Here is a 25,505-nt window from a genome sequence, read left to right on the forward strand (position 1 = left end):
CTTTCATATCTGTTGTTCATCGAGATGTGTTGCTCCTGTCCATTCCATTTTAGGTGTGTGCGTGCCCACGTGCACAGTTGCCGGAGATTTCTGCCTTGGTAGTATCCATAGGGACAGCTGTGATGCCCTCTGTAGTGGTGCTCCCAGGTGGCAGTATATCAGATTCCGCCAGCTCTGCGCCCTCTCAGTTTCTTCTTGCCAGCAACTCTGACAGCGGGGTAGGAGAGCAGGAAATGGAATGGACATGAGCCACACAGGTAATCGGTTTTTCCCCTTCGAGTGCTTGTTTGTGTCAATTCCATTTTAGGTGACTCACAAGCAGTATCCACGGAGGTGGGCTCGGAGTTCACAGCTTAGCAGCTTGCAGTACTACCCTGCCAAAGCCAGCATCGTCCCAGTCCTGCTGTGTCAGTGCATAGTGGGACGTAAAGGTATGGACAGACGACCAGGTGGTTGCTCTGCAGATGTCCTGAATAGGCACATGGGCCAGAAAAGCTGCCGAGGAGGCCTATGCCCTGGTACAGTGGGCAGTGATGATCGCCGGAGGCGGCACTTTCACTTGGTCATAGCAGAAGTGAATGCAGGCCGTGATCCAAGAAGAAATTATTTGAGTGGATACGGGGCAACCTTTCATCCTGTCGGCCGCTGCAATGAATAATTCAGTTGACTTATGGAACGACCTGGTTTTGTCAGTGAAGGCGGCCAAAGCCTTCTGGACATCCAAGGCATGTAGCCTATGCTCCACCTCTAATTTATGAGGCTTCGGGAAGAAGACCGGTAGGTAAATGTCCTGACTCAAATGAAACTGAGAGATGACCTTGGCAAGAAATGCCGGGTGCAGTCTGAGTTGGACCTTGTCCTTGTAGAAGACCGTGTACAGCGGTTCAGAGGTGAATGCCCGAATCTCGAGTACTTGGCAGGCTGACATCACTGCAACCAGGAACATGACCTTCCAAGAAAGGAGGAGGAGAGGGCGTGAAGCCCATAGGTTCGAAGGGGGGGACCCGTGAGCTGCAACAGTACCAGATTCAACTCCCACAGCGGAACTGGATCCCTTACCTGTGGGTAGAGATGCTCTAGTCCCTTAAGGAATCTGGCCATGATATCCTGAGCGAAAGCCAACTTGCCCTCCAATGGTGGGTGGAAGGCAAAGATGGGCCCTAGATGTACCTGACTGATGAAAGGAACAAGCCCTGGAGCTTGAGATGCAGGAAGTAGTCGAGAATAAGCTGCAGAGAAGCCCACTCAGGACGTACATCCTTGTCTGTGATCCAGCAGTTGAACTGCTTCCACTTTGCCAAGTAAGTTGCTCTGGTGGAGGGCTTCCTACTTCCCAGCAGGACACACTGGACATCAGCTGAGCACTGCTGTTCCTGAGCATTCAGCCATGCAGCAGCCAGGCCATCAGATGTAGCATCACTAGGTTTGGGTGCAGCAGACTGCTGTGGTTTTGGGACAACAGGTCCAATCTGAATGGTAGCTGGAACAGTGACGCCACCGAGAGGTCCAGCAAAATGCCAACCGTTGCTGGCGCAACCATCCTGGAGCTATGAGGATGATTCTTGCCCTATCCTGTTTGATGTTTGCGAGGACCCTGGGTAACAACGGCAGAGGAGGGAAGGCATCCATCAGGGCCCCTGACCATGGGAGCAGACGGGTATCCAACAGGGATCCTCTGTCCATACCCCCCAACTGAGCAGAAGACATGGCATTTCCTGTTCTGCCAGGATGCAAACAGGTCCACCTGGGGAGTTCCCCACCTGCGGATATGGGTATATCTGGACCCCTTGATGTCTCAGATATGCAGCCACTGGTGCTATGCATTTTGTGAATACTTTTGGGGCTGATGAGAGACCGAAGGGCATAACTGGAAACTGGAAATGGCACCCGCCCAACGTAAAATGGAGGAAGCGCTGGTGCCCCGGGAAGAGGGAGACATGGAAGTATGCGTCCTTCAAATCAAGGGCAGCATACCAGTCTCCCAGATTCAGGTAGGGAATGATGGAGGCTAGGGAGACCATGCGGAACTTCAACTTCTTGAGAGACTTGTTGAAGTGATGTAGGTTTAAAATAGATCTGAGGCCCCCTTTTGCCTTTGGAATTAGTGTAGCAGAAGTAAAATCCTCTGCCTTCCATGTTTCGCAGGACTGTTTCCACTGCCCGCAGGTGTAGGTGGTTTTCAACTTCCTGAATGAGGAGCCCTGAGGAGCCATGAGAGGGGTCCCTGAAGAGGGGTGGAGAAGAAGGGGTGGGAGGGACGGTCGACTGCAAACTATAGGGTGTAGCCTGAAGAGACCGTGTCTAGTACCCAACCCAGGATCAGGCTGACTGCAAAGGGTGGAGGCGATCAACGAAAAGGAAGGGTGGATCCAGTGCATTGGCTGTGGCGCCGTCCTTGAGCGCACCCTCAAGCTGATTGTTTCTGGCCCCCTGACTCTTGGGAGGGTCAGGCTGTGCAGATGAGTGAGAGGTGGACAAGTAGCATTTGTTAGGCCCTTTGGCCTTGTCATTCCTCCTGTAACAGCCAGATATGGGAGCTCACCTAAAATGGAATCGACATGAGCAAGCACTCAAAGAAGATGCTGTATGTTACTGTTTTACAAAAATATGAAAAGAAAACATGCATCAGTCTGCTCTGCTTTGGATCATTATTGAGCAGAACCCATCACAAGCATGGACGCATTTTCTCTGGAATGGTGATTGAAGCATGAAGGGACATATGAATCTTTAGTGCATCTGGCACACAAATATTTGTGATGTCGGCTACAACAGTGCCATGCAAACACCTGTTCTCACTTTCAGATGACACTGTAAACAGGAAGTGGGCAGCATTATCTCCTGCAAACTGTAACCGAACTTGTTTTGTCTGAGCAATTAGCTGAACAAGAAGTAGGACTGAGTGGACTTGTAGACTAAGTTTTACATTGTTTTATTTTTGAATGCAGTTATTTTTGTCTATAATTTTACGTTATAATTTTACGTTTAAGTTGAACTTTCATTATAAACCAATTGCACTACAGGACTTGTATTAGGTGAATTGAAATATACTATTTTCTTTATCACTTTTACAGTGCAAATATTTGGAATGAAAAATAATAAAGTGAGTACTGTACACTTTGTATTCTGCGTTGTAATTGAAATCAATGTATTTGAAAATTATTGTTTAACAGCAGAATTAATTATGCAATTAATTTTTTAATCGCTTTACAGCCCTAGTTCCCAAGTTTGAATCTGCAGAAAACCGAACACCCTTGCCCCACCCCCCTGCCCCATGGCCCTGCCTCTTCTGAGGCCCCACCCCTGTTCATTCCCTTCTCCATTGCTTGCTCTCCCCAACCGTCACTCACTCATTCATTTTCACCAGGCTGGGACAGGGGGTTGGGATGTGGGAGGGCTCTGGTTGGGGGTGTGGGCTCTGGGTGCAGGAGGGGGCTGAGAGCTGGAGCAGAATGTTGGGGTGTAGGCTCCAGGAAGGAGTTTGGTTGTGGGAGGGGACTCCGTGCTGGGGCAGAGGGGTTCAGAGTAAAGGAGGGTGCTCAGGGCTAGGGCAGAGGGTTGAGGTGTGGGCTCTGGAGGGTAGTTTGGGTGCAGGGGGAGGCTCTGGGCTGGGGCAGGGGTGTGGGCTCCGGGCGGGACTTGGGTGTGGGAGGGAGCTCAGGGCTGGGGGCGGCGCTTACCTCAGATGGCTCCCAGAAGCAGCCAGCATTACCCTCTGGCTCCTAAGTGCAGGGGTGCCCATGGGGGCTTTGCATGCTGCCCCTGCCTGCCGGTGCTTCTCCTGCAGCTCCCATTGGCCGTGGTTCCTGGCAACGGGAGCTGCAGAGCCAGCGCTCAGGGCAGGGGCAGCCTGCAGAGCCCCCATGGCCACCGCTGCACCTAGGAGATGGAGGGACATGCTGGCCACTTCCAGGAGCCACACAGAGCCAGAGCAGGCAGGGAGCCTGCCTTAGCCCCACTGCACCACCAACCTGACTTTTAAATGGCCTGGTCAGCAGTGCTGACTGGAGCCGCCAGGGTCCCTTTTCGACTGGGTGTTCCTGTCAAAAACTTCATGTCTAGCAACCCTAGTGACATACATCCTCTTTAAAATATCTGAATTCTGCAGTCCCTTACGCTGTAAGCAAGTCCTGACTTCAAAACACCACAGCCCTGATCCATTTTGTCACCAGAATAATCACATTATGTCATACATGCTGTAGCTGAAATTTGCATTTGGTTTCCAATTCGTTTCAGTGCAAAAATGTGAGAGCAACATTTGTGCATCAAAAATCTATATTTTTCATGTGCAAATTGGCTAACTGAATGCCTAATTATATATACATATATGCATTTTGAAAACGCAAACATAGTTTTTGCACATGTAAATGGATGTGTATGTAAATTTGGCATGCGCACCTACTGGGAGGCCTAGTAAAGAAATAGACCTTAATTTTGCATAAATGCATGAATATTCATATGCCTTTCATTTCCAGAGATTACGATAAAGATAAAGGTGCATTAAAATAATGTCACGGTAACTTCTGACTTTTACTGGTTATCACTAACAGTTACCACACAGTGGTAGCTATATTTACCACAGTTGTCTCCTCGTGGCTACCAATGTATATTAAGAATGTAGCTCTTTCAAACACAGAATATTAATACAGTTCTTATAGAAAGATGTTATTTGCCCCACCAAACACACTAGGATGAAACAATACTTGGATATTGAGACAAACTGACAATGGGATAGAAATTCAGAGTTAAGGATGAATTGTCTTCTGCCCACTTTAGGCATCCAGAGGTATGAATTTAATAGCTTTAATTGTTCTACCACACAACTGTGATGCTTCACTAATTATTTTTTTTGTGTGAGAATTTTCTTTAAAACTAATTTTCGTGATCACATGCACAAATACTTTCATAATTATACCTTATTATGTAGTTAGGGTAAATACATGTAATCAAATAATTGCAAGGTGTAATTATTTTATGAAATGCAATGATGTAAACATTCTTAACAAGAATACATTGCACATTTGCTGCAGACTAAATTTCTAAATTTCTGCATCTCAGATCAACTGCTAGTAAAATCCCTGTAAATTTTATTTCTTATTTAAGGATGTGGTGCCTGCACCCTTGCTATGCATCTCTGGCAACAAGTATAAGGCAAGTAGAGGACACAAGTAAGTTTTGCAAACTCAGCTAATTCCATATTGGACCAAAAGCCTCATCACACTACCACCACAAAACCTGTGCACAATTTAACAAAATCAACCACAGCTTAGGCCCAGATAAATACTCTGCTGCTATGGAGACTACTTACTGGAGGTGAAACCTACTGGAGCTGAAAAAAATGTACAAGTCATAGTAAAGGATCAACTGAATATGAGATTCCCAGTGATATGAAAAGCGTTAGGTCCCTTAGCTCTATAAAAAGGGGAGTATCAATCAGGATTTAGCAAATGATATTATCTCTATGTCCAGCTCTGGTGTTCACACTTTAAAATGGATGATGAAGAGCTGCAGGAATCATTTGAAAAAGACATCAGACACTCACCTGCATGGCAAGCCCTGATTTCACCTCCTCTCCACCTCCCAATTTCTGGGGAGGCTAGCATGGTAAGGCATGCTAGCAGGAAGTAGTCCTACTCAGAAAACATGGACTGCAGATGTAGCTAATGCCTGTGCGCAATGGGAAAAAATGGTTTGGTTTTTTATTTTTATTCTTTTTTTTAACTTTCCCATCTTGCATACACTTATGCAGGCACAGACCTCAATCTGGCCCTCAAACATAATACTAAACAATGAGGCCAATTTTTTTCATAAATTACATTTTTGTAAAACATAACTGCCTTTCTATAGACAGCATGCAAGCATGGAATTTCCTACCATCACTATAGCACATTTAAGACTTTTTTCTAATGAAGTTTCCAGTCAGTGCTTTGGCTAGGAAGAGAAGAATAACAATGAAATACCACAAACAGATGAAGGAAGAGATTCAAATTCAGCCCCCTGAAAATGACGAAAGTGGAGTGCTGAAAGTGGGATGACTAAGCAGACAACCACAATTAACATCCAGTGGCCCACAAAGATTTAAGGAAAGCATCTCATCAAAACCACACGGACTGTTCAGATAACCTGACTTTATGTGAAGGAGTGTCAATAATATGCAAACCTACATATCTCCAACAGTTAATGCAAATTGAAAAATGTACTTATTTGATCTACGGTAACAAAGCATTAACTCAACATAAATCTCTACCAAGAGCAGAAAAGCTATAAACATTTGAGTTTTCACTTGAATTTATATTTAACAGCAATAATCACAACAAAACATTAACTTAATAGGAAAAGCAGCTCAACATCAGCTCTACTGTTCCTTCCAAACTGACCTCTGTATATTATAGAAAGATACAGTTCAGAATAGAAATCCTGAAACATTAATATGAAGTTGTGCCAAATACATGATGGAAATGTGAAGCTTAAACCTCCTTAATTAGCCTTTTAAATGCCCTGGAAATGCAGCATACCTTCAGGAAAGAGTATTTCCATGTGCACACAGATACATTGTAGAGTACAAATTATACTTCTCCACTGATTGCAACGTGTCACTTAAATAAGAGCCATGAACATGCCAGGGGTGATGACTGTGAGTTAAGTTCAGGTCCCTTAGCCACCAGTAGGTATTTGGGTTTCATGGCACTGGTGACATTTTCTGTTCTTTTTTACTGAAACAAGAAATAAACCTTTTGATAGTGTGCCCTTATCAGAACTGGTACAATAAAGTAGCACAATAGCACCCACAGGCTGACTAGAAGGCCAAGAGTTAGTTTAGTTTAGTTTTGTTTGTTTGTTTATCCTGCTTCAGAATCAACACATTTGAATCTCTCACAAATTGGGTTATATGTGAGGAAAATGAGGATACTTGCTTATAAAATACATGGTGATACTGAACATTTCTATCTCATTCCTCCTCTTTGAGTTGCAGAATCCAAACAAGACAACTATTGACTGATTTCTTTTGTGGGTTGTTAACAATACTTTGTAGTAACATTGAGTTTCTTGCAATCTCAGAGGATGTATTTATTCATACATTATGAGATTTACAATTCAATGTCATTTCAGTTTTCATGCCATAAGTATAACAAATAAACTATGCTATATGACAAACATATTTTATTATTTTAATTAAGTTTTAGTTAAACCCAGCATCACATGTTGATTTTAACATTAGAGCCTCTTGTAGCTCCAAGCAAAGAATAATCTTTTTGCTAGGTTTGTGAGTTGCAGCTTTCTCCAAAAAAATTTCTAATTATTTTCACTTCAAGAAATATCTACTGTGAGAGAAAATTTGCTTAAGGTCTGAGATTCTTACCACTACAAGTGTTGAAAGAAATAATTGTCACACACTCTTCAAAACAATGCCATTTTACAAGGTGTTGTGTCCATTGTGACTTACCTCTTGGGCACAGCTCTGAAGCCTTAAAATTCTATCTAGCCTACAGGGGATTCCTTACCCTGCAGAATGTATTTCATTAGATAATCTTGAAATCCTTTAACGAGAGAGAGGCCTTTCCTTTCTGCAGAACAGGTAGAATTTTAAAGCTCCAAAACTCTGGTTTAATATTATTAAATTATTCCATATAAAGTCCATTATTTCTTACTTGACTATGTTAAATTTCATCTCTACAACATATCTTGCCCAACCCAGTGTTTATTCTCTTCCTTCTGTGTGTTTTACATTTAGACACTGTCATTCACAGACATAAAATCCTCTAACCTACAGTGTGACGATGTTTTCTCTCTCCTCCGCCTGTCCTGACATGCACACAGATAATGTTGCAATTTCATCCTCAAGTTAATGAATCAGAAAGAGGACTGAGTCTGGTCCACCAGCCTGATGGTGGGGATGGAATGGGATATGAGCTTAAGACAGAAGGGGTAGGATGAACCTGAGGCACGGGGAAGAGTGAGCAGGAGGAGAGGGATGTGGTGATTAAATATGTTTATTTTATTATATTTTATCATTTGCTTGCATTTAAAGAATAAAACCACCTATACAAAAAGCTCTAGATACCATAAAAACATACAGCTTAATCATGAGCACCCAGCAGCATTAGATACTCATGTACCAATAACAGATTAACTCAACTATCCAACAGCATCAAATAACCATATATAAGGAAGTAATAAATAATAGGGTTTGGGAACTCCATACTCCCTGGATAGCTGGATCTGTGAATAGAGAGTTAGCCCTGGTCTACACTAGGACTTTAGGTCGAATTTAGCAGCGTTAAATCGATGTAAACCTGCACCCGTCCACACAATGAAGCCCTTTATTTCGACTTAAAGGGCTCTAAAAATCGATTTCCTTACTCCAACCCTGACAAGTGGATTAGCACTTAAATCGGCCTTGCCGGCTCGAATTTGGGGTACTGTGGACACAATTCGACGGTATTGGCCTCCGGGAGCTATCCCAGAGTGCTCCATTGTGACCACTCTGGACAGCACTCTCAACTCAGATGCACTGGCCAGGTAGACAGGAAAAGAACCACGAACTTTTGAATCTCATTTCCTGTTTGGCCAGTGTGGCAAGCTGCAGGTGACCATGGAGAGCTCATCAGCAGAGGTGACCATGATGGAGTCCCAGAATTGCAAAAGAGCTCCAGCATGGACCGAACGGGGGGTACGGGATCTGATCGCTGTTTGGGGAGAGGAATCCGTGCTATCAGAACTCCGTTCCAGTTTTCGAAATGCCAAAACCTTTGTCAAAATCTCCCAGGGCATGAAGGACAGAGGCCATAACAGGGACCCGAAGTAGTGCCGCGTGAAACTTAAGGAGCTGAGGCAAGCCTACCAGAAAACCAGAGAGGCAAACGGCCGCTCCGGGTCAGAGCCCCAAATATGCCGCTTCTATGATGAGCTGCATGCCATTTTAGGGGGTTCAGCCACCACTACCCCAGCCGTGTTATTTGACTCCTTCAATGGAGATAGAGGCAATACGGAAGCAGGTTTTGGGGACGAAGAAGATGATGATGATGAGGAGGTTGTAGATAGCTCACAGCAAGCAAGCAGAGAAACCGGTTTTCCCGACAGCCAGGAACTGTTTCTCACCTTGGACCTGGAGCCAGTACCCCCTGAACTCACCCAAGGCTGCTTCCTGGACCCGGCAGGCGGAGAAGGGACCTCCGGTGAGTGTACCTTTTAAAATACTATACATGGTTTAAAAGCAAGCATGTGAAAGGATTACTTTGCCCTGGCATTCGCGGCTCTCCTGGATGTACTCCCAAAGCCTTTGCAAAAGGTTTCTGGGGAGGGCAGCCTTATTGCGTCCTTCATGGTAGGACACTTTACCACTCCAGCCCAGTAACACGTACTCGGGAATCATTGTACAACAAAGCATTGCAGTGTATGTTTGCTGGCGTTCAAACAACATCCATTCTTTATCTTTCTGTGTTATCCTCAGGAGAGTGAGATATAATTCATGGTCACCTGGTTGAAACAGAGTGCTTTTCTTCAGGGGACACTCCGAGGAGTCCGTTCCTGCTGGTCTGTTTGCCTGTGGCTAAACAGAAATGTTCCCCGCTGTTAGCGACGGGGAGGGGGGAGGCTTGAGCGGGTAGCCATGCGGTGGGGGGAGGCAAAATGCGACCTTGTAACGAAAGCACATGTGCTATGTATGTAATGTTAACAGCAAGGTTTACCCTGAAAGAGTGTAGCCACTGTTTTATAAAATGTGTCTTTTTAAATACCGCTGTCCCTTTTCTTTTCTCCACCAGTTGCATGTGTTTCAATGATCACAGGATCTTCTCCTTCCCAGAGGCTAGTGAAGATTAGAAAGAAAAAAAAACGCACTCGAAATGAAATGTTCTCCGAGCTCATGCTGTCCTCCCACACTGACAGAGCACAGACGAATGCGTGGAGGCAAATAATGTCAGAGTGCAGGAAAGCACAAAATGACCGGGAGGAGAGGTGGTGGGCTGAAGAGAGTAAGTGGTGGGCTGAAAACAGGGCTGAAGCTCAAATGTGGCAGCAGCATGATGAGAGGAGGCAGGATTCAATGCTGAGGCTGCTGGAGGACCAAACCAGCATGCTCCAGTGTATGGCTGAGCTGCAGCAAAGGCAGCTGGAGCACAGACTGCCACTACAGCCCCTGTGTAACCAACTGCCCTCCCCTCCCCAAGTTCCATAGCCTCCACACCCAGACGCCCAAGAACGCGGTGGGGGGGCCACCGGCCAACCAGTCACTCCGTCACAGAGGATTGCCCAAAAAAAAGAAGGCTGGCATTCAATAAATTTTAAAGTTGTAAATTTTTAAAGTGCTGTGTGGCATTTTCCTTCCCTCCTCCACCACCCCTCCTGGGCTACCTTGGTAGTCATCCCCCTATTTGTGTGATGAATGAATAAAGAATACATGAATGTGAAGCAACAATGACTTTATTGCCTCTGCAAGCGGTGATCGAAGGGAGGAGGGGAGAGTGGTTAGCTTACAGGGAAGTAGAGTGAACCAAGGGGCGGGGGGTTTCATCAAGAAGAAACAAACAGAACTTTCACACCGTAGCCTGGCCAGTCATGAAACTGGTTTTCAAAGCTTTTCTGATGCGTACCGCGCCCTCCTGTGCTCTTCTAACCGCCCTGGTGTCTGGCTACGCGTAACCAGCAGCCAGGCGATTTGCCTCAACCTCCCACCCCGCCATAAATGTCTCCCCCTTACTCTCACAGATATTGTGGAGCACACAGCAAGCAGTAATAACAGTGGGAATATTGGTTTTGCTGAGGTCTAAGCAAGTCAGTAAACTGCACCAGTGTGCCTTTAAACGTCCAAATGCACATTCTACCACCATTCTGCACTTGCTCAGCCTGTAGTTGAACAGCTCCTGACTACTGTCCAGGCTGCCTGTGTACGGCTTCATGAGCCATGGCATTAAGGGGTAGGATGGGTCCCCAAGGATACATATAGGCATTTCAACATCCCCAACAGGTATTTTCTGGTCTGGGAATAAAGTCCCTTCCTGCAGCTTTTGAAACAGACCAGAGTTCCTGAAGATGCGAGCATCATGTACCTTTCCCGGCCATCCCACGTTGATGTTGGTGAAACGTCCCCTGTGATCCACCAGAGCTTGCAGCACTATCGAAAAGTACCCCTTGCGGTTTATGTACTCGGCGGCTTGGTGCTCCAGTGCCAAGATAGGGATATGGGTTCCGTCTATGGCCCCACCACAGTTAGGGAATCCCATTGCAGCAAAGCCATCCACTCTGACCTGCACATTTCCCAGGGTCACTACCCTGGATATCAGCAGATCTTTGATTGCGTGGGCTACTTGCATCACAGCAGCCCCAACAGTAGATTTGCCCACTCCAAATTGATTCCCTACTGACCAGTAGCTGTCTGGCATTGCAAGCTTCCACAGGGCTACCGCCACTCGCTTCTCATCTGTGAGGGCTGCTCTCATCTTGGTATTCATGCGCTTCAGGGCAGGGGAAAGCAAGTCACAAAGTTCCATGAAAGTGCCCTTACGCATGCGAAAGTTTCGCAGCCACTGGGAATCGTCCCAGACCTGCAACACTATGCGGTCCCACCAGTCTGTGCTTGTTTCCCAAGCCCAGAATCGGCGTTCCACAGCATGAGCCTGCCCCATTAGCATCATGATGCATGCATTGGCAGGGCCCATGCTTTCAGAGAAATCTGTGTCCATGTCCTGATCACTCACGTGACCGCGCTGACGTCGCCTCCTCGCCCGGTATCGCTTTGCCAGGTTCTGGTGCTGCATATGCTGCTGGATAATGCGTGTGGTGTTGAATATGCTCCTAATTGCCAAAGTGAGCTGAGCGGCCTCCATGCTTGCCTTGGTATGGCGTCCGCACAGAAAAAAGGCGCGGAATGATTGTCTGCCGTTGCTCTGACGGAGGGAGGGGCGACTGACAACATGGCTTACAGGGTTAGCTTCAGGGAGCTAAAATCAACAAAGGGGGTGGCTTTACATGAAGGAGTATTTCAGGCAGGACTTCATGGAGGGTTCCAATAAGAAATGGTGCACCTATGTTATTGTTCTTATTGGAACAAGGAGGTTAGTCTGGCCTCTGATTGATACATGGCTAGATTTACCTTGATGCACCTTCTTTGTGAGTGACTACAGTGTGACCTAGAGGAATGAGTCCCCTAGACAGGGGAGGGGGGGAAGCAAATGAGTCCAAAACAAATCTGGTCTATTTCTTGTTTTGATCCACTCCATCTATCTTTTACATCTTTGGCTGGCAGCAGACGGTGCAGAAGGACTGCATGCCATCCACATCTCATGGCTGCTCGGCAGAAGATGGTACAGTACAACTGCTAGCCATCCTCATCTCTTGCCTGCCGGGCAGAAGATGGTACAGTACGACTGCTAGCAATCCGTATCGCCTGCCTGCTCACCATAAGACGGTTCAATAGGACTGACTGCAGGACTAAAGAGAATGAGCTGGTCAAGTCACTCCAAATTTAGTCCCTGCGCCCATGTCTGTCCAGGCGCTCCCAGCTGACGTGGCCAGGAGCACCTTGGACACGATGATGACAGCTACCAGTCGTATTGCACCGTCTGCTGCCAGAAGGCAATGGGTTGCTGCTACTGTGTAGCAATGCCGTACCACATCTGCCAGCATTCAGGAGACATACAGTGACGGTTACCTGAGTAGGCTCTATGCTTGCCGTGGTATGGCGTCTGCACAGGTAACTCAGGAAAAAAGGCGTGAAACAATTGTCTGCCCTTGCTTTCACGGAGGGAGGGAGGGAACGGGGGCCTGATGATATGTACACAGAACCACCCGCGACAATGTTTTAGCCCCATCAGGCATTGGGATCTCAACCCAGAATTCCAATGGGCAGCGGAGACTGCGGGAACTGTGGGATAGCTACCCACAGTGCAACGCTCCGGAAGTCGACTCTAGCCTCGGTACTGTGGAAGCACTCCGCCGAGTTAATGCACTTAGAGCATTTTCTGTGGGGACACACACACTCGAATATATAAAACCGATTTCTAGAAAACCGACTTCTATAAATTCGACCTTATTCCGTAGTGTAGACATACCCTTAGCAATAGCCATTCTGCTAAATATTTGACTGATCATAAGAACAATCTTGGATAATTTCTAGTCAAAGAATGTCAACTGTAGATTTAATTTTCATAAGGAGGCAGCTTGGTCTACGATACTGAACACATGACTGAAAACCAGGACACCATCTGTTCTGTTCTGAACTTTACTAGCATCTCCCTCTTTGACATTTGGCAAATAATTTCTCCTCTTCATGCCTTTGTTTCCCCAACTGTAAAAGCTGGTTAATGATACCAGATCACCAGTTGAGTGTGTTAATCACTTTGAAAACAAAAAGTTCTAATATCAATGCAAGCCATTATTATTATTATTATTATTAGTGTTGGTGAAACTGCTGTGCTTTGATGCATCTTTCTGTTGTGATACTGATAGGACATCATCTAACCAAGGATGACAATCATCCACAACTAAAAAGACCCCAGACGCAGTACTTTTAAACCATCAAGTTGTACATATATTCTATGTAAGGTATGAATGTATCACTATAAGCACCAACTTTGTGATTTTCTGGGGGGTGCTTGATGCCTCAGACCCTGCCCCCACTCCACCCCTTCCCCAAGGCCCCAACCCTGCCCTGCCTCTTCCTGTCCCCACTTTATCACTGCCCCACTTCTTCCTGCCCCATTCTATCCCTTTTCCCCAGTGCCTCCTGCATACTGCTGAACAGCTAATCCGCTGTGGGTGGGAGGCGTTGGGAGGCAGAGGGAGGAGCTGATCCACGGGGCTGCCGGTGGGTGCTGGACACCCACTACATTTTTCCCCATGAGTGCTCCAGCCCCGGAGCACCCACAGAGCCAGCGCCTATGTGTATCACTATTATTCCTTTTGTTTGCCATATTCACTTGCCACATCTTGTCTCAAACTAAATTATTAACTCTTTGGGGGCAGGGATGGTACTGTCTTATGTAATTGTATAACATATATTGCAGCCAATCTAACCAATAGCTTATTAAATAAAGGGTCAAAGAAAATATGTATTTTAATTTAAAATGATTTAGCAAGTGTTGCAGACTGACAGTCCAGAACCATTTCTTCTTTGAATGCTTCCTGATCAATGGTCCTCAACTCAGAGAGCAAGCTGCTATTTGACATGAGAACACTTGACTTTCCATCACAATGCTAAATCATGATGACTGGTCTAACACTTGACATCTATCTGGTTGCAGGATTAAACCAGAGACTTCAACTTCAAAAAAAAAAAAAAAAAAAGCATGATACCAGACTGTTTCGATGCTGTTCCAATCCAAACTTCAGTAATAAACTTTTTTTTTGTAAAGTATACCACAAGGGTTCTACTTAACTGAGAGAATAAGTTATGTCACAACAGGAATAGTCCAACAAACCCTATTTTACTGTGAAGGAAGAGCCTCATGTTATGCAAAAAGCCTCAAGCAGCAGTCAGTGAGTATTTGAGAATACCAAACAAACATCCATCTCAGTAACTACTAGTAATACGGATTAGAGGTGGTTATTAGAGCTCCCAGTATGTAAAATATAAAATAATCTCTTAGCAATTTTTGACTTGTTTAAATGACTCCTATTGAGACTGAAAGCAGAGTTCATAGCAGTTAGGATTTGGAATGCACTCAAACAACAGCAGCTCTCATTAGTACAATATATGGAAATGCCCTAGAATCCTTCATAATTAATCTATTTTAGATTTTATACCGTTATTCATCACCATAGCATCTGAGCACCTTCCACATAAAATTGGTAGCAACAGCAAAAGTCTCCAGTACACTTCAGGGAGTGTCTGTAATTTCACCATTTATGGGGGTCAAAATAATCCTTGGGGTAGGATTTTTTAAATTTAATTTTTTTGGGAGATGGGGAGAGAGAATAAAAGGGAAGTTTGAACCGCAAGTGTCACTTACGGTGAAAAGGTGTTCTCAAAAAGGAAGGTTTTGTAACAGTTCCTGAAGTTCATCACTCTCTGGATTCACCTGATCTCCTCTGAAAGATTATTCCATAGCCATATCCCTCAACAGTGAATGCTCTGTCCCTAGTTCTCAAGTTCTTTCTCCTGGGCTTAGTGGTCTTCATTGTTCTAGAGGAGCACAGCTGTTGCAGTGGTTCTTAGGTTGAAGTTCAGTCTTTGAGGTAGCTATGGCTTTATCCATTAATTTATTTGAAAGTTAGGTCAAAGGATTTAAACTGGCATTGGAAGCAGCCTGGAAGCCAATGGAGGTACTTGAGCATAGGTCTGATGTGCTCATGACAGCCTGAGCCATGCAGAAAGTGGGCAGCTGTGTTCTATGCCAGCTGGAGCCTGTGCATTGTCTTCACATTCAGCGTCAGACACAGTGAGATACAGTAATCAAGACTGAGGTGACAAATGCATGGATTACTGTAACCAGGTCCTTGTCTAAAAGGAAAAGATGACGTTTCCTAGCAAGTTAGAGTGAGAGAAGTCATTTTTGGAAACCAAGGCTATCTGGTCATCAAGCTTAGTGAGGAGTCAAACGGGACCCCGAGGCTCCCAACCCACTTTGGGGACTGTATAACTTAGTGGAGACCAGGTCTTGGCCAGTTCTTCAAAACATTTCCCCTTTCCAACCAGCATTGCTTCAGTCTTGCCTGGGTTCAGCATAAGCCATCTGCTCTTCATCAAAGAATTAATTTCCTGTAGGCATTCTGACATTTTAGTACCTGTGATTCTTGCATCAGTTGAGAATGAGACATAGCTGAGTGGCATCACCATACTTATCGTCTAAGGCCATGGCATCTCACTATCTCTCCTAGTGGTCTGATGTAGATGTTGAAGAGAAGAGAGGATAACATGGATTCATACTGAACCCCATGCATGAAGTCTTTGGAGAGGAGGAACAGTTATCACCTACACTCTCCGAGTTCAGTTGTAGAGAAATGACAACTGCCACTATAGTGCTGGGCCATCTACTCCTGCAACGTCATGAAGGGGTTAACAGTAACTTGTGACCCACTGTGTCAAAGGCTGAAGAGAGGCCTAGCAGTGTGAGCATGGAGATCTTATCTGTCACCATGGCCCTGGGGAGGTGATCTTTTAGTGCTACTAGAGCAGTCTCTGTGCCGTGCCCTGGTCTGAACTTTGATTGTGAAGCATCCAGGATGTTGTCTGATGTCACAGGTTGTTGAAGGTTGGTGATTACTACTATTTCAGTACACCAGAGAGTAGCTGGAGAGGTCTTCAAGGTCAAGTGGTCGTTTCTTGAGGACTGGGTCAACTATTGCATTTTGAAGAAGTTTGGTAAATGTGCTTCTCTGAAGGACTGATCGACGATTTACATTAATGGTGGGGATAGCTGTTCTTCACTGGCTTTTATTAGCCAGGAGGGGACTGGATCTGTTTCAGGTTGTGACTAATACTTTTAGGACATCTTGAGCTTTGGGATGTGTGATTGGTCCCAACTCATGCCGGGGTATTAGAGTTAGTTCCATACATATTCTGTTGATTTTTATCAGTGAAGTTGACCGCTGTTCACAGTGATTGATGCTTGGGTCTGTGTTTTGCAGTCTAGATTTAGCTCGTTCAATACACAAACTAGCTCTGCTGCCTCAAGCTTAAGACTTGTTTTCCCCTCTTTGCTGCAGTGGTGTGGTGCTGATGGCAAAGGGATTCAGAATGTTTTTTGCACCACTGGCATTATAACCTTCTGCCTGTGTGCTTTATCTGTCATAGTTCATCTATGAACCAGGCCAATCTTCTTAGTCAGTGTGTGAGACTAAGGCATCATGGTGTTGTATCTGGATGGCTTCTTCTTCTAAGGCTAGCTGAAAACCTAGGGAGTTCAGAAGTCTTCACAAATCTACCAGCAAAGCTGGCTCGAAGGAGGAAAAGCTTTGATTGCTGCCTCCATGGATGAAGTGGTGATCAGACAGGAGAGTGGTATGTTGGTGACATCTCTATTATCTAGTCCTAGGCAGAAAATAGGGTCATGTGTGTCCAGCTGGATGTACAGGTCCAGAGACTGTGAGAATATCCTGGTTTCCATGTAGATCTTAAGATCAAGTGATAGTGTATCACTGAGACTGTCTATGTGCAAGCTGAATTCATCAAGGACAAGAAATCTGGATTCCAATATCATGGTAGGGAACAGCTCTGTAAGTTCCTCCCAGAAGTTATGGTTTCCATCTGTAGACCTGTATACCACAAGACCTGGGTTCTTCTTGCCCTTCCCACCTCCTGGGTCGAATGGATGTGCTCTAATGTTATTATTTCTATACTGGAACATCTTCTGCATTTAAAGATGGAGGAGAATGGGACTGCTATTCAACTCCTACCTTCTTTTTCCAAGTGCAAACTGGAGTCTATCTTGGCTTGTGACTTTTACCATTCGGTGGGGACTGGCTTTGCTTGGATAGGGTAGGAGTGGTATTAAAATATGTCTCAGTCATGCACGCAAAACCAGATGCTTCATGAAAAGAGAGATCATGGATAGTGCAGGGTTTTTTTGTTTTGTTTTGATGACTTACCTTGTATTCAGCACAGGAGCTTCAGGCTGTTTTATTCTCCTCTGTTTCATGAGGTTACCAATCAACCCCCAACTTTAGGAAGTATCCTAGTGATGTTCTTGGAAGATGTCTCCTCAACCCAGTCATAGTGGCGATTTTGGAAGGTATGGAGTAATTGGGTTCCAGATACTTGGAAGTTGCTGGTGTCTGAGTTCTCCAGATCCAGAGAGCTTGGCATCTGAGTTCAGAAGATTTGCATGATGGTCCTTAAATGGGCACAAATGAGAAAGGATGGTGTTGGAGGGGGTAAATTATGGTGGGGGGGCATTTCTTTTCTTCTCCTTTTACCCTCTTATTTGTCATCAGCAAGATGCACTTCACATTACTGTGAAGGCCGCTGTTGTAGGAGGACATGGACTTGAGAGGGCAAGTGACAGTAGGAGGATCTGATAGCCAGCAACGTGGGGACTAGCCCTTTAAATTGTCTAGACGCTCAGGGAGGGTGAGAGAAAGAATCATGCAAAATAAAGACAAAAATAGAATTAGATATTATAAAATGGTAATGGAAAGTGTGTTTATTAAAGTGTCCGGATCCTGAGAATGTGTGGGAGAAATGACGGTCAAAACCTCTAGCTGAGAAGAAAGTTGGAACCAGGAAACCCTGCTGAGGGGAAATATGTAACCTGTAAGGGCCAGGACAAGAGAAAAGGTGACCAAGGGAAAGAAAATAATGGGGTTTTGACAAGGAAACAGAATGGGAAAGAGAAAGGAACATGAAATATTAAAAGACTCAGGTATGTTCAGATACATTTTGGAGTAGTACTGCAACTGTTGGCATAATTCAATCCAAAATTCCGAATTTATGAGGTCACTCATCAGATTCACTTTTTGGCAAATCTATAGACATAATGAATTTTCAAAAGGAGAACTTTTTTTAAATCAATTTTACCATTGACTAAATAAACAAATATCCCCATATACTCTCACACACTACAGCACACCAGAATTCTTCTTACTTTATGAACATCTTGGACTAAGTAACTAGACTTCAGCCTTCCATGACACTCACCAGTGTCCATTAGCAAATATAATATTCTTTATATTCTGTTTTGTGAAATCTTATCCTGGTGTGAAGCTGTGCAGAAGCTTTATGAGAAGACTTACAGAGAGGTGGAGTTTGGCAGCAGATACCATTGAGTTCATGATAGCTGAGCTCCTCAAGAACCTAAATATATTTTGGCTTTTTCTTTACTGTATGCCTATGCCCCATGTTGCATCTAATTTGGCCACAAACTGCCATGCAAGCAGAATGCTAGCCTTTTGCAGCATGTATGCTTTCTAAATCAGGCAAAATATAATCTCTCTTAAAACTCTAAATAAAAAGTTGATCAGCTCACGGATTGGATTAGCCAGCTAGAAAAATAAACAGACACTTTGTAGCTCAGCATAGCATAGTATAGCACAAACTTCCCTTAAAAATACCTTTGTGTGTATATATGAAACTCTGATAACCCCAAATATGACTTGTACACATATATACTTAAATACCACAAATTTTCCACTCATTATTTCCTTATTTAGGCCTGGCTAAGGCAATCATGTTAATGCCCATAGGATGTGTCAAAGTTCCTCGCCCACTCTGAACGCTAGGGTACAGATGAGGGGACCCGCATGAAAACCTCCTAAGCTTATCTTTACCAGCTTAGGTCAAAACTTCCCCAAGGAACAAAATATTCCACCCTTTGTCCTTGGATTGGCCGCTACCACCACCAAACAAATACTGGTTACTGGGGAAGAGCTGTTTGGAAACGTCTTTCCCCCCAAATACTTCCCAAAACCTTGCACCCCACTTCCTGGACAAGGTTTGCATAGGTGACCAATTTGCACCAATTTGCATAGGTGACCACAGACCCAAACCCTTGGATCTGAGAACAATGAAAAAGCATTCAGTTTTCTTATAAGAAGACTTTTAATAGAAATAGGAGTAAATAGAAGTAAAGAAATCCCCTCTGTAAAATCAGGATGGTAGATACCTTACAGGGTAATTAGATTCAAAACATAGAGAATCCCTCTAGGCAAAACCTTAAGTTACAAAAAAGATACACAGACAGAAATGACAGGTTTCAGAGTAACAGCCGTGTTAGTCTGTATTCGCAAAAAGAAAAGGAGTACTTGTGGCACCTTAAGAGACTAACCAATTTATTTGAGCATGAGCTTTCGTGAGCTACAGCTCACTTCATCAGATGCATCTGATGAAGTGAGCTGTAGCTCACGAAAGCTCATGCTCAAATAAATTGGTTAGTCTCTAAGGTGCCACAAGTACTCCTTTTCTTTTTTACAGACAGAAATAGTTATTCTATTCAGCACAATTCTTTTCTCAGCCATTTAAAGAAATCATAATCTAACGCATACCTAGCTAGATTACTTACTAAAAGTTCTAAGACTCCATTCCTGTTCTGTCCCCGACAAAAGCAGCATATAGACAGACAGAGACCCTTTATTTCTCTCCCTCCTCCCAGCTTTTGAAAGTATCTTGTCTCCTCATTGGTCATTTTGGTCAGGTGCCAGCGAGGTTACCTTTAGCTTCTTAACCCTTTACAGGTGAGAGGAGTTTTCCTCTGGCCAGGAGGGATTTTAAAGGGGTTTACCCTTCCCTTTATATTTATGACAGGATGTGACACAGTAAATCATCTCACACACTCAACCCCAAACTGAAGTGTAAACAACAGACATAAGAATCCATCTTGCCCAAAAATGAGCCACGAGATGTCAGTTTACTAGAAAGAAAAAAGACCTTAACTTTATTTCTGAGTTTCTGTTCTCTCGATAATAAATCTTGTCAGTTTGTATTATGCATACATTCAGTAACTGATATGAAACAAGATATCTAATAAAATAGAGAATTCAGCTTCCCACAAGTGCAAGATAAACAAAAATAAATTACAGTATTGAATTATAGTACATACACAAAGCAGTTTTCCCTCAGCCAATCTCCAAGAGCAATAATCCCCTGAAACCGCTGAGGTGAGTAGCCCAACCCTACAAAATTGCAACAAACCACAACAGGTTATCATTAGAAGATTGCTACCATCTTGGCATATGTTTGCTGAGTTTCAGTGAGATATTTAATCATACTAGAGCTGGCTAGGAATTTCTCAGCTTAAGGGTTTTCATTGGAAAAGGCCCATTTTTTTAATCAACAATAAAACTTTTGTGGGAAACAATTTTTTTACTTGAAAATTTTTTGGAAAAAAATTTAACATGAACACTGACATTTTCTATTACAATTACAATTTTCCAGTACAAACAACTTCTCATTTTAAATTAAGCTAATTATTGTTTATATATATATATATATATATATATATATATATATATATATATATATATAGTCAAAGTTGAAATGAAATGTTTCAGAATTATCAAAACATTTTACCAGCCCAAACCAAAAATTTTTTTGATTGTCCATGAAAGTTTGAGATTTTCGACTTTTTATCCTGCTACATGATGGGAATTTATATATATACATACACACACACACACATATATACTATATATATGTGTGTGTACACACACACACACACACACACCACAATTTTCACAGGACACAAAAATGGTTGTCCACCTAGCTCTAATAAACAAAATAGAAAATAGGATGTTACATAGGAACTCCTAGATATTAAAACACTTGATTTCTGTTAGGAGGAAGAAGAGATTCGCCTAACATTATTAGTAATGGATCATGTTCTCAGCTAATAGAAATCCATTGCTCCATTGAAATCAATGGAGAGGGATACGGATTTAGCAAGCAGCTAAATAGATGAGGTCCCTGCCCCAGAAGCTTATAAACTCAGGGAGCAATTCTTTAATCTCTATTTGTGTGAGCATTCAACACTCATGCAAGCAGTCTAGGAGTACTCATGAAAAGAGTTTTACAGTCTGGTCCTCTTTTGGATAAAGAACTTTCAAAAAAGGCATGGTGAGTTGGTGTAAGAGGGTGTTGGGAGAGAGGTATGTAAATGCAAGGAGGGGAATGCTGCTCTTGTGGAAGGACATTTTCCCACTGGCAGTTGATCATCTTAGCTGATGACTTTCATGTGTTTTTTGCTGGTTTATTTTTTCAAAATAATTACTGTTAATTTAGAGCTCAATTATGACAAGACCTACACAGGTGCCCAAGATAAATGAGAAAGAGAGCAAGAAGCCTGCTCCCCACACCTCCCCCCCTTGTATACACACTCTCATTGTACTTGTGTCCAGGGACCTGGACACAACTGCTATCTTTGCACTTTCTGAGTCTAGTGCTAGAGTCCCCCAGGGTGCGTGAGGCCCTGGCCATTCCCAGAGAGATCAGCAAAGACAGGAGAGAGGAGAGAGATCCAGAGACTCTATGAAAGAATCCTGTGACACAAGGGAGGGGGGCCCACAAGACAGAAGAAATGTGTCTCATAGTCTCAAAAGGCAAAATGATTCATCCTTTCCCCTGAACTTCCCAAAGGAAGCTGAGAGAACCACTTTCAGAAAGCATGAGACTGGATGACTCTTTTTCTCTCTCTGGTGGCAAAAGAATAAAATTCCCTGCTAAGCTTGTAGTAGGAAGAGAAAAATTAAAAATACTTACTGGGCCAGTTTTAAGGATAAAAGGAGTTGGAAGCACAGAGTTTTCCCGACTGGTGGACATGATACCCATCTTTATGGCAAGGGTTTTAAAGCTTGTTATTTTATAAGACCTTAAAAGATACCCTGCCCTCCTTTCAGGGAAAGCATCCTTTTCATCGACACACAAAACCACAGCACTCTCCTCATTATGAGGAGTCCGGCCATGTTACAAGCTGAGATAAAAAGGAAATTTCAAAGGAGATAGCAGTAGGATAAGCTAACTTGCAATAAGTGAATATTCTGGAAGTGGAACTGAACATTGCCATCTTGGTGGGAGAATTAAAAATTCATCTAACTATTCTGTTAAGGATCCCACATAGAGAGTGAACAGAGGTGGCAAGTTGCCCAGCTACAAATTCACAGAATTTTTCAAGTAATGTTTTCCAGGGAGACTTCAGGACTGGTGCTGCTCCTCACTGATTAGAATGGTTTTAATCAAATTCATCCTGCCAGAGAGTTACTCATGTGGGAGTAGGATGCTGCATCGTTCCTTACTTACATTTGTGTTTTCTGGGACTGAAAAACAGTTATGAACAGATTGGTAGGAGCTTATTTTTAGGTCTTCCTGAAATCATGATGGCACATTTATTTTTATTTTTTTGGCTTCTGATTTGGGAAGTTCAGCAAGTTAAAAACAAAATATTAAAAAAGGAAGTTTCCTAAATAGTCTCCTCACTTCATATAGCATATTTCTGATTACATATCTAACTAAACTTGCAGGCAACATTTTATATCGTGCGCTCATTTCTTTTAATAAAATGAGAGAAAGCCATTCAATTTGTAGGCATAATACGAAGCTTCACTCCTTCGCCTGGATCATGCTTAACTCCCGGCTATTGAAACAAGGGTCTGAGTCACAGAAAATACATTATGTTGAACAGTGCATCCAATTTTCACACATTTTAAAGCATCTTGAAAAATGGTAAGTGCTAGTTTTCCAAACACAATGCACGTTTTCATAACACACTGAATTCCTTTTCAGCTATGTGAATAGGAGGTTTGCAGTTTTTAGGAGTGTTTAACCTAAAATGGGAATTGAATACATTCAAAACAAAAGTCACAAAGAGCTGATGATGTGTACATTGTGTTTGAACTATCTGATGAAAGGCTCTGAACATTAAATTTCTTTGGCAGCATTTATTATTGTTTCACTTATGCTTAAGTGGGACCACGTATTCAGCAAAAAAGATTACAATATTATCTAGTTTCCCATTCTGTAAGTGCCTCTATATCCCCTAGTGCAATATTTTTTTTTTTGTACAATAATAGTCAGGAAATCACAAGAGACACCTCTTGCTTTCTACAACAAAGACTCCTAGATACAGATATTAAACCCATAGATACATTAGAAAACCCTTAAAATGATTTAACTAGCTGGAGTACGCAGTTGGAGCAGTGTGTCCAATTTCGGTCACCAATGTATAGAAAAGATATGGAGAAACAGGTAAGGATCCGAAGGCAAGTGACAAAGATGATCAAAGGGATGGAATGCAAGCTGTATGAGCAAAGGCTAAAAGAACTGGGTATGTTCAATTTCGAAGAGGAGATTGAGGGAAGACAGGATAGCCATCTTCAAAATACTTGAAAGGCTGTCATAAAAAAAGATGAAGAAAAGCTGTGCTCTCTTGCCTGAGAGGGCAGGACAAGAAGCAATGGGTTCAAACTACAGCATAGCAGATTTAGATTAAGGCTATATCTACACTACAGCTTTTGTCGGCATAATTTATGTTGCTCAGGGGTGTAAATAAATCATCCCTGAGCAACGTAAGTTACACAGACATAAGTGCCAGTGTGGAAAGCATTATAGCGGCAGGAGAGCTTCTCCCACCAACATAGCTACTGCAGCTCGTGGGGGCTGGACTAGTTAGGCCAATGGGAGAGCTCTCTCCCCTTAGCTTACAGTGGGGATATTAGAGAGCTTACAGTGGCGCAGCTGCATCAATGCTGTAAACTCTCTAGTGTACCCTACATTTCAGGAAAACTTTCCTAACTGTAAGAAGAGTAGGCCAATGGAACAGACCCCCTAGGGAGGTGGTGGAAACTCCTTCGCTGGAAGTTTTCAAAAGGAGGCTGGATAGCCATCTGTCTTGGATGTTCTAGACCCAACAAATTGGACATCTTGCAGGAGGGTAGACTAGATGACCCTTGCAATGCCTTCTCACCCTATGATTCTAATATATAGATTAGATAGAGTACAACATTGCACTAGAAAACTTTCCCCAATAATGACGGACACCACTGTTACAAAGCTGTGATGAATCAGGGTGTTGATACTTTACTTCTATACTTATAGACTGCTCTTGCCTTCTGATATACACAGGATTGCTCACACTGCTCACTTCAATTTGCATGGATATATGAGAGGGCAAAATTGTAGGCCTAAAAAAGAAGTTGAGGATGGTGAATCATGAGGGCTTGTACTGCAAACTATTTAGCAGAAATGCATCCTTTAAAAAAAAATATATATATATATATATATATATTAACCACTGAGGGTTCTTTCATGAAGAGTCAGTAAGTGGTGAAAATTTTATTATCTCTTTCTCCATCCCTGTGGAACACTAATCATGATTAATTGGACACAAAAGCTCACCTCATGTTGTCAAACTGTGTTTTATTTCAAAGTTAATTAAGATGTGAGCTGAAGCTAGAGTAATACAGGGTAACTCTTTAGCTTTAAATGCAGATATTCTATACTATAAGCAAGGAGACTGTTATTCAAGGTCCTTGCAGTAAAAACCAATAATCAGAAGTCATACTTAAAAAAAGATCACTCATCTGCCTAAATTCTCACAATCTATTAATTGCCTGGTGCCAGCCCACTAGGTTAATCAGCATCAATGGAAAAGTGTGCCAAGCAAAATCAGAGTATATAGAATTTACAGGGGCATTTTCTTAAATGCTCCAGAATACTCTCCTCACCAGGTAGTCTATTTGACATATTGCTACCACACATCTCTGCACACAAACTAACATGCTCTAATTCATGTTAGTCTGACCCTGGAACATGGGAAACTTCAGTTCATATTGGTTTAATTAATAGTTATCACTTTTGCTGCAAAATAATAATGGAAAAGGAAAAGAACTGCAGCAAAGCAAGTTACTTTTTAACGTGTTTAGTTCAGACAAGTGGACCGTTACTGCTGATGATTAGGGTCCATCTTTCATACCAGATTATGATGAGTAAAAAAGGCCACTGAGACTGTCACATACAATAGTTCCTATCAGTCAGTGACAAGAAGCAATGCCCGTGGCACCAAGCAGATGATGACAAACCCAAATGATGGCAGAGGCTGTAAATACTAAAGATATTTCCCTCCCTGAACCATAATCTACATGAAAGG

General features: G+C 43.2%; 2 protein-coding genes across 2 annotated transcripts in view; one reads left to right on the plus strand and one right to left on the minus strand.

Annotated features, from left to right (window-relative positions):
• Positions 1-25,505, minus strand: part of CTNNA3 (catenin alpha 3) — a 909,177-nt gene that overhangs the window by 487,188 nt on the left and 396,484 nt on the right. The gene's annotated exons all lie outside the window — the stretch shown is intronic.
• Positions 800-25,505, plus strand: part of LRRTM3 (leucine rich repeat transmembrane neuronal 3) — a 159,255-nt gene continuing 134,549 nt past the window's right edge. Inside the window, exon 1 of the mRNA XM_077821364.1 lies at positions 800-890. Within this exon, the coding sequence (XP_077677490.1) occupies positions 800-890 (91 nt within the window). The remainder of the gene's footprint in view (positions 891-25,505) is intronic.

This window comes from Eretmochelys imbricata, chromosome 7 (genome assembly GCF_965152235.1).
Source record: "Eretmochelys imbricata isolate rEreImb1 chromosome 7, rEreImb1.hap1, whole genome shotgun sequence".
Classification (NCBI taxonomy): domain Eukaryota; kingdom Metazoa; phylum Chordata; order Testudines; family Cheloniidae; genus Eretmochelys; species Eretmochelys imbricata.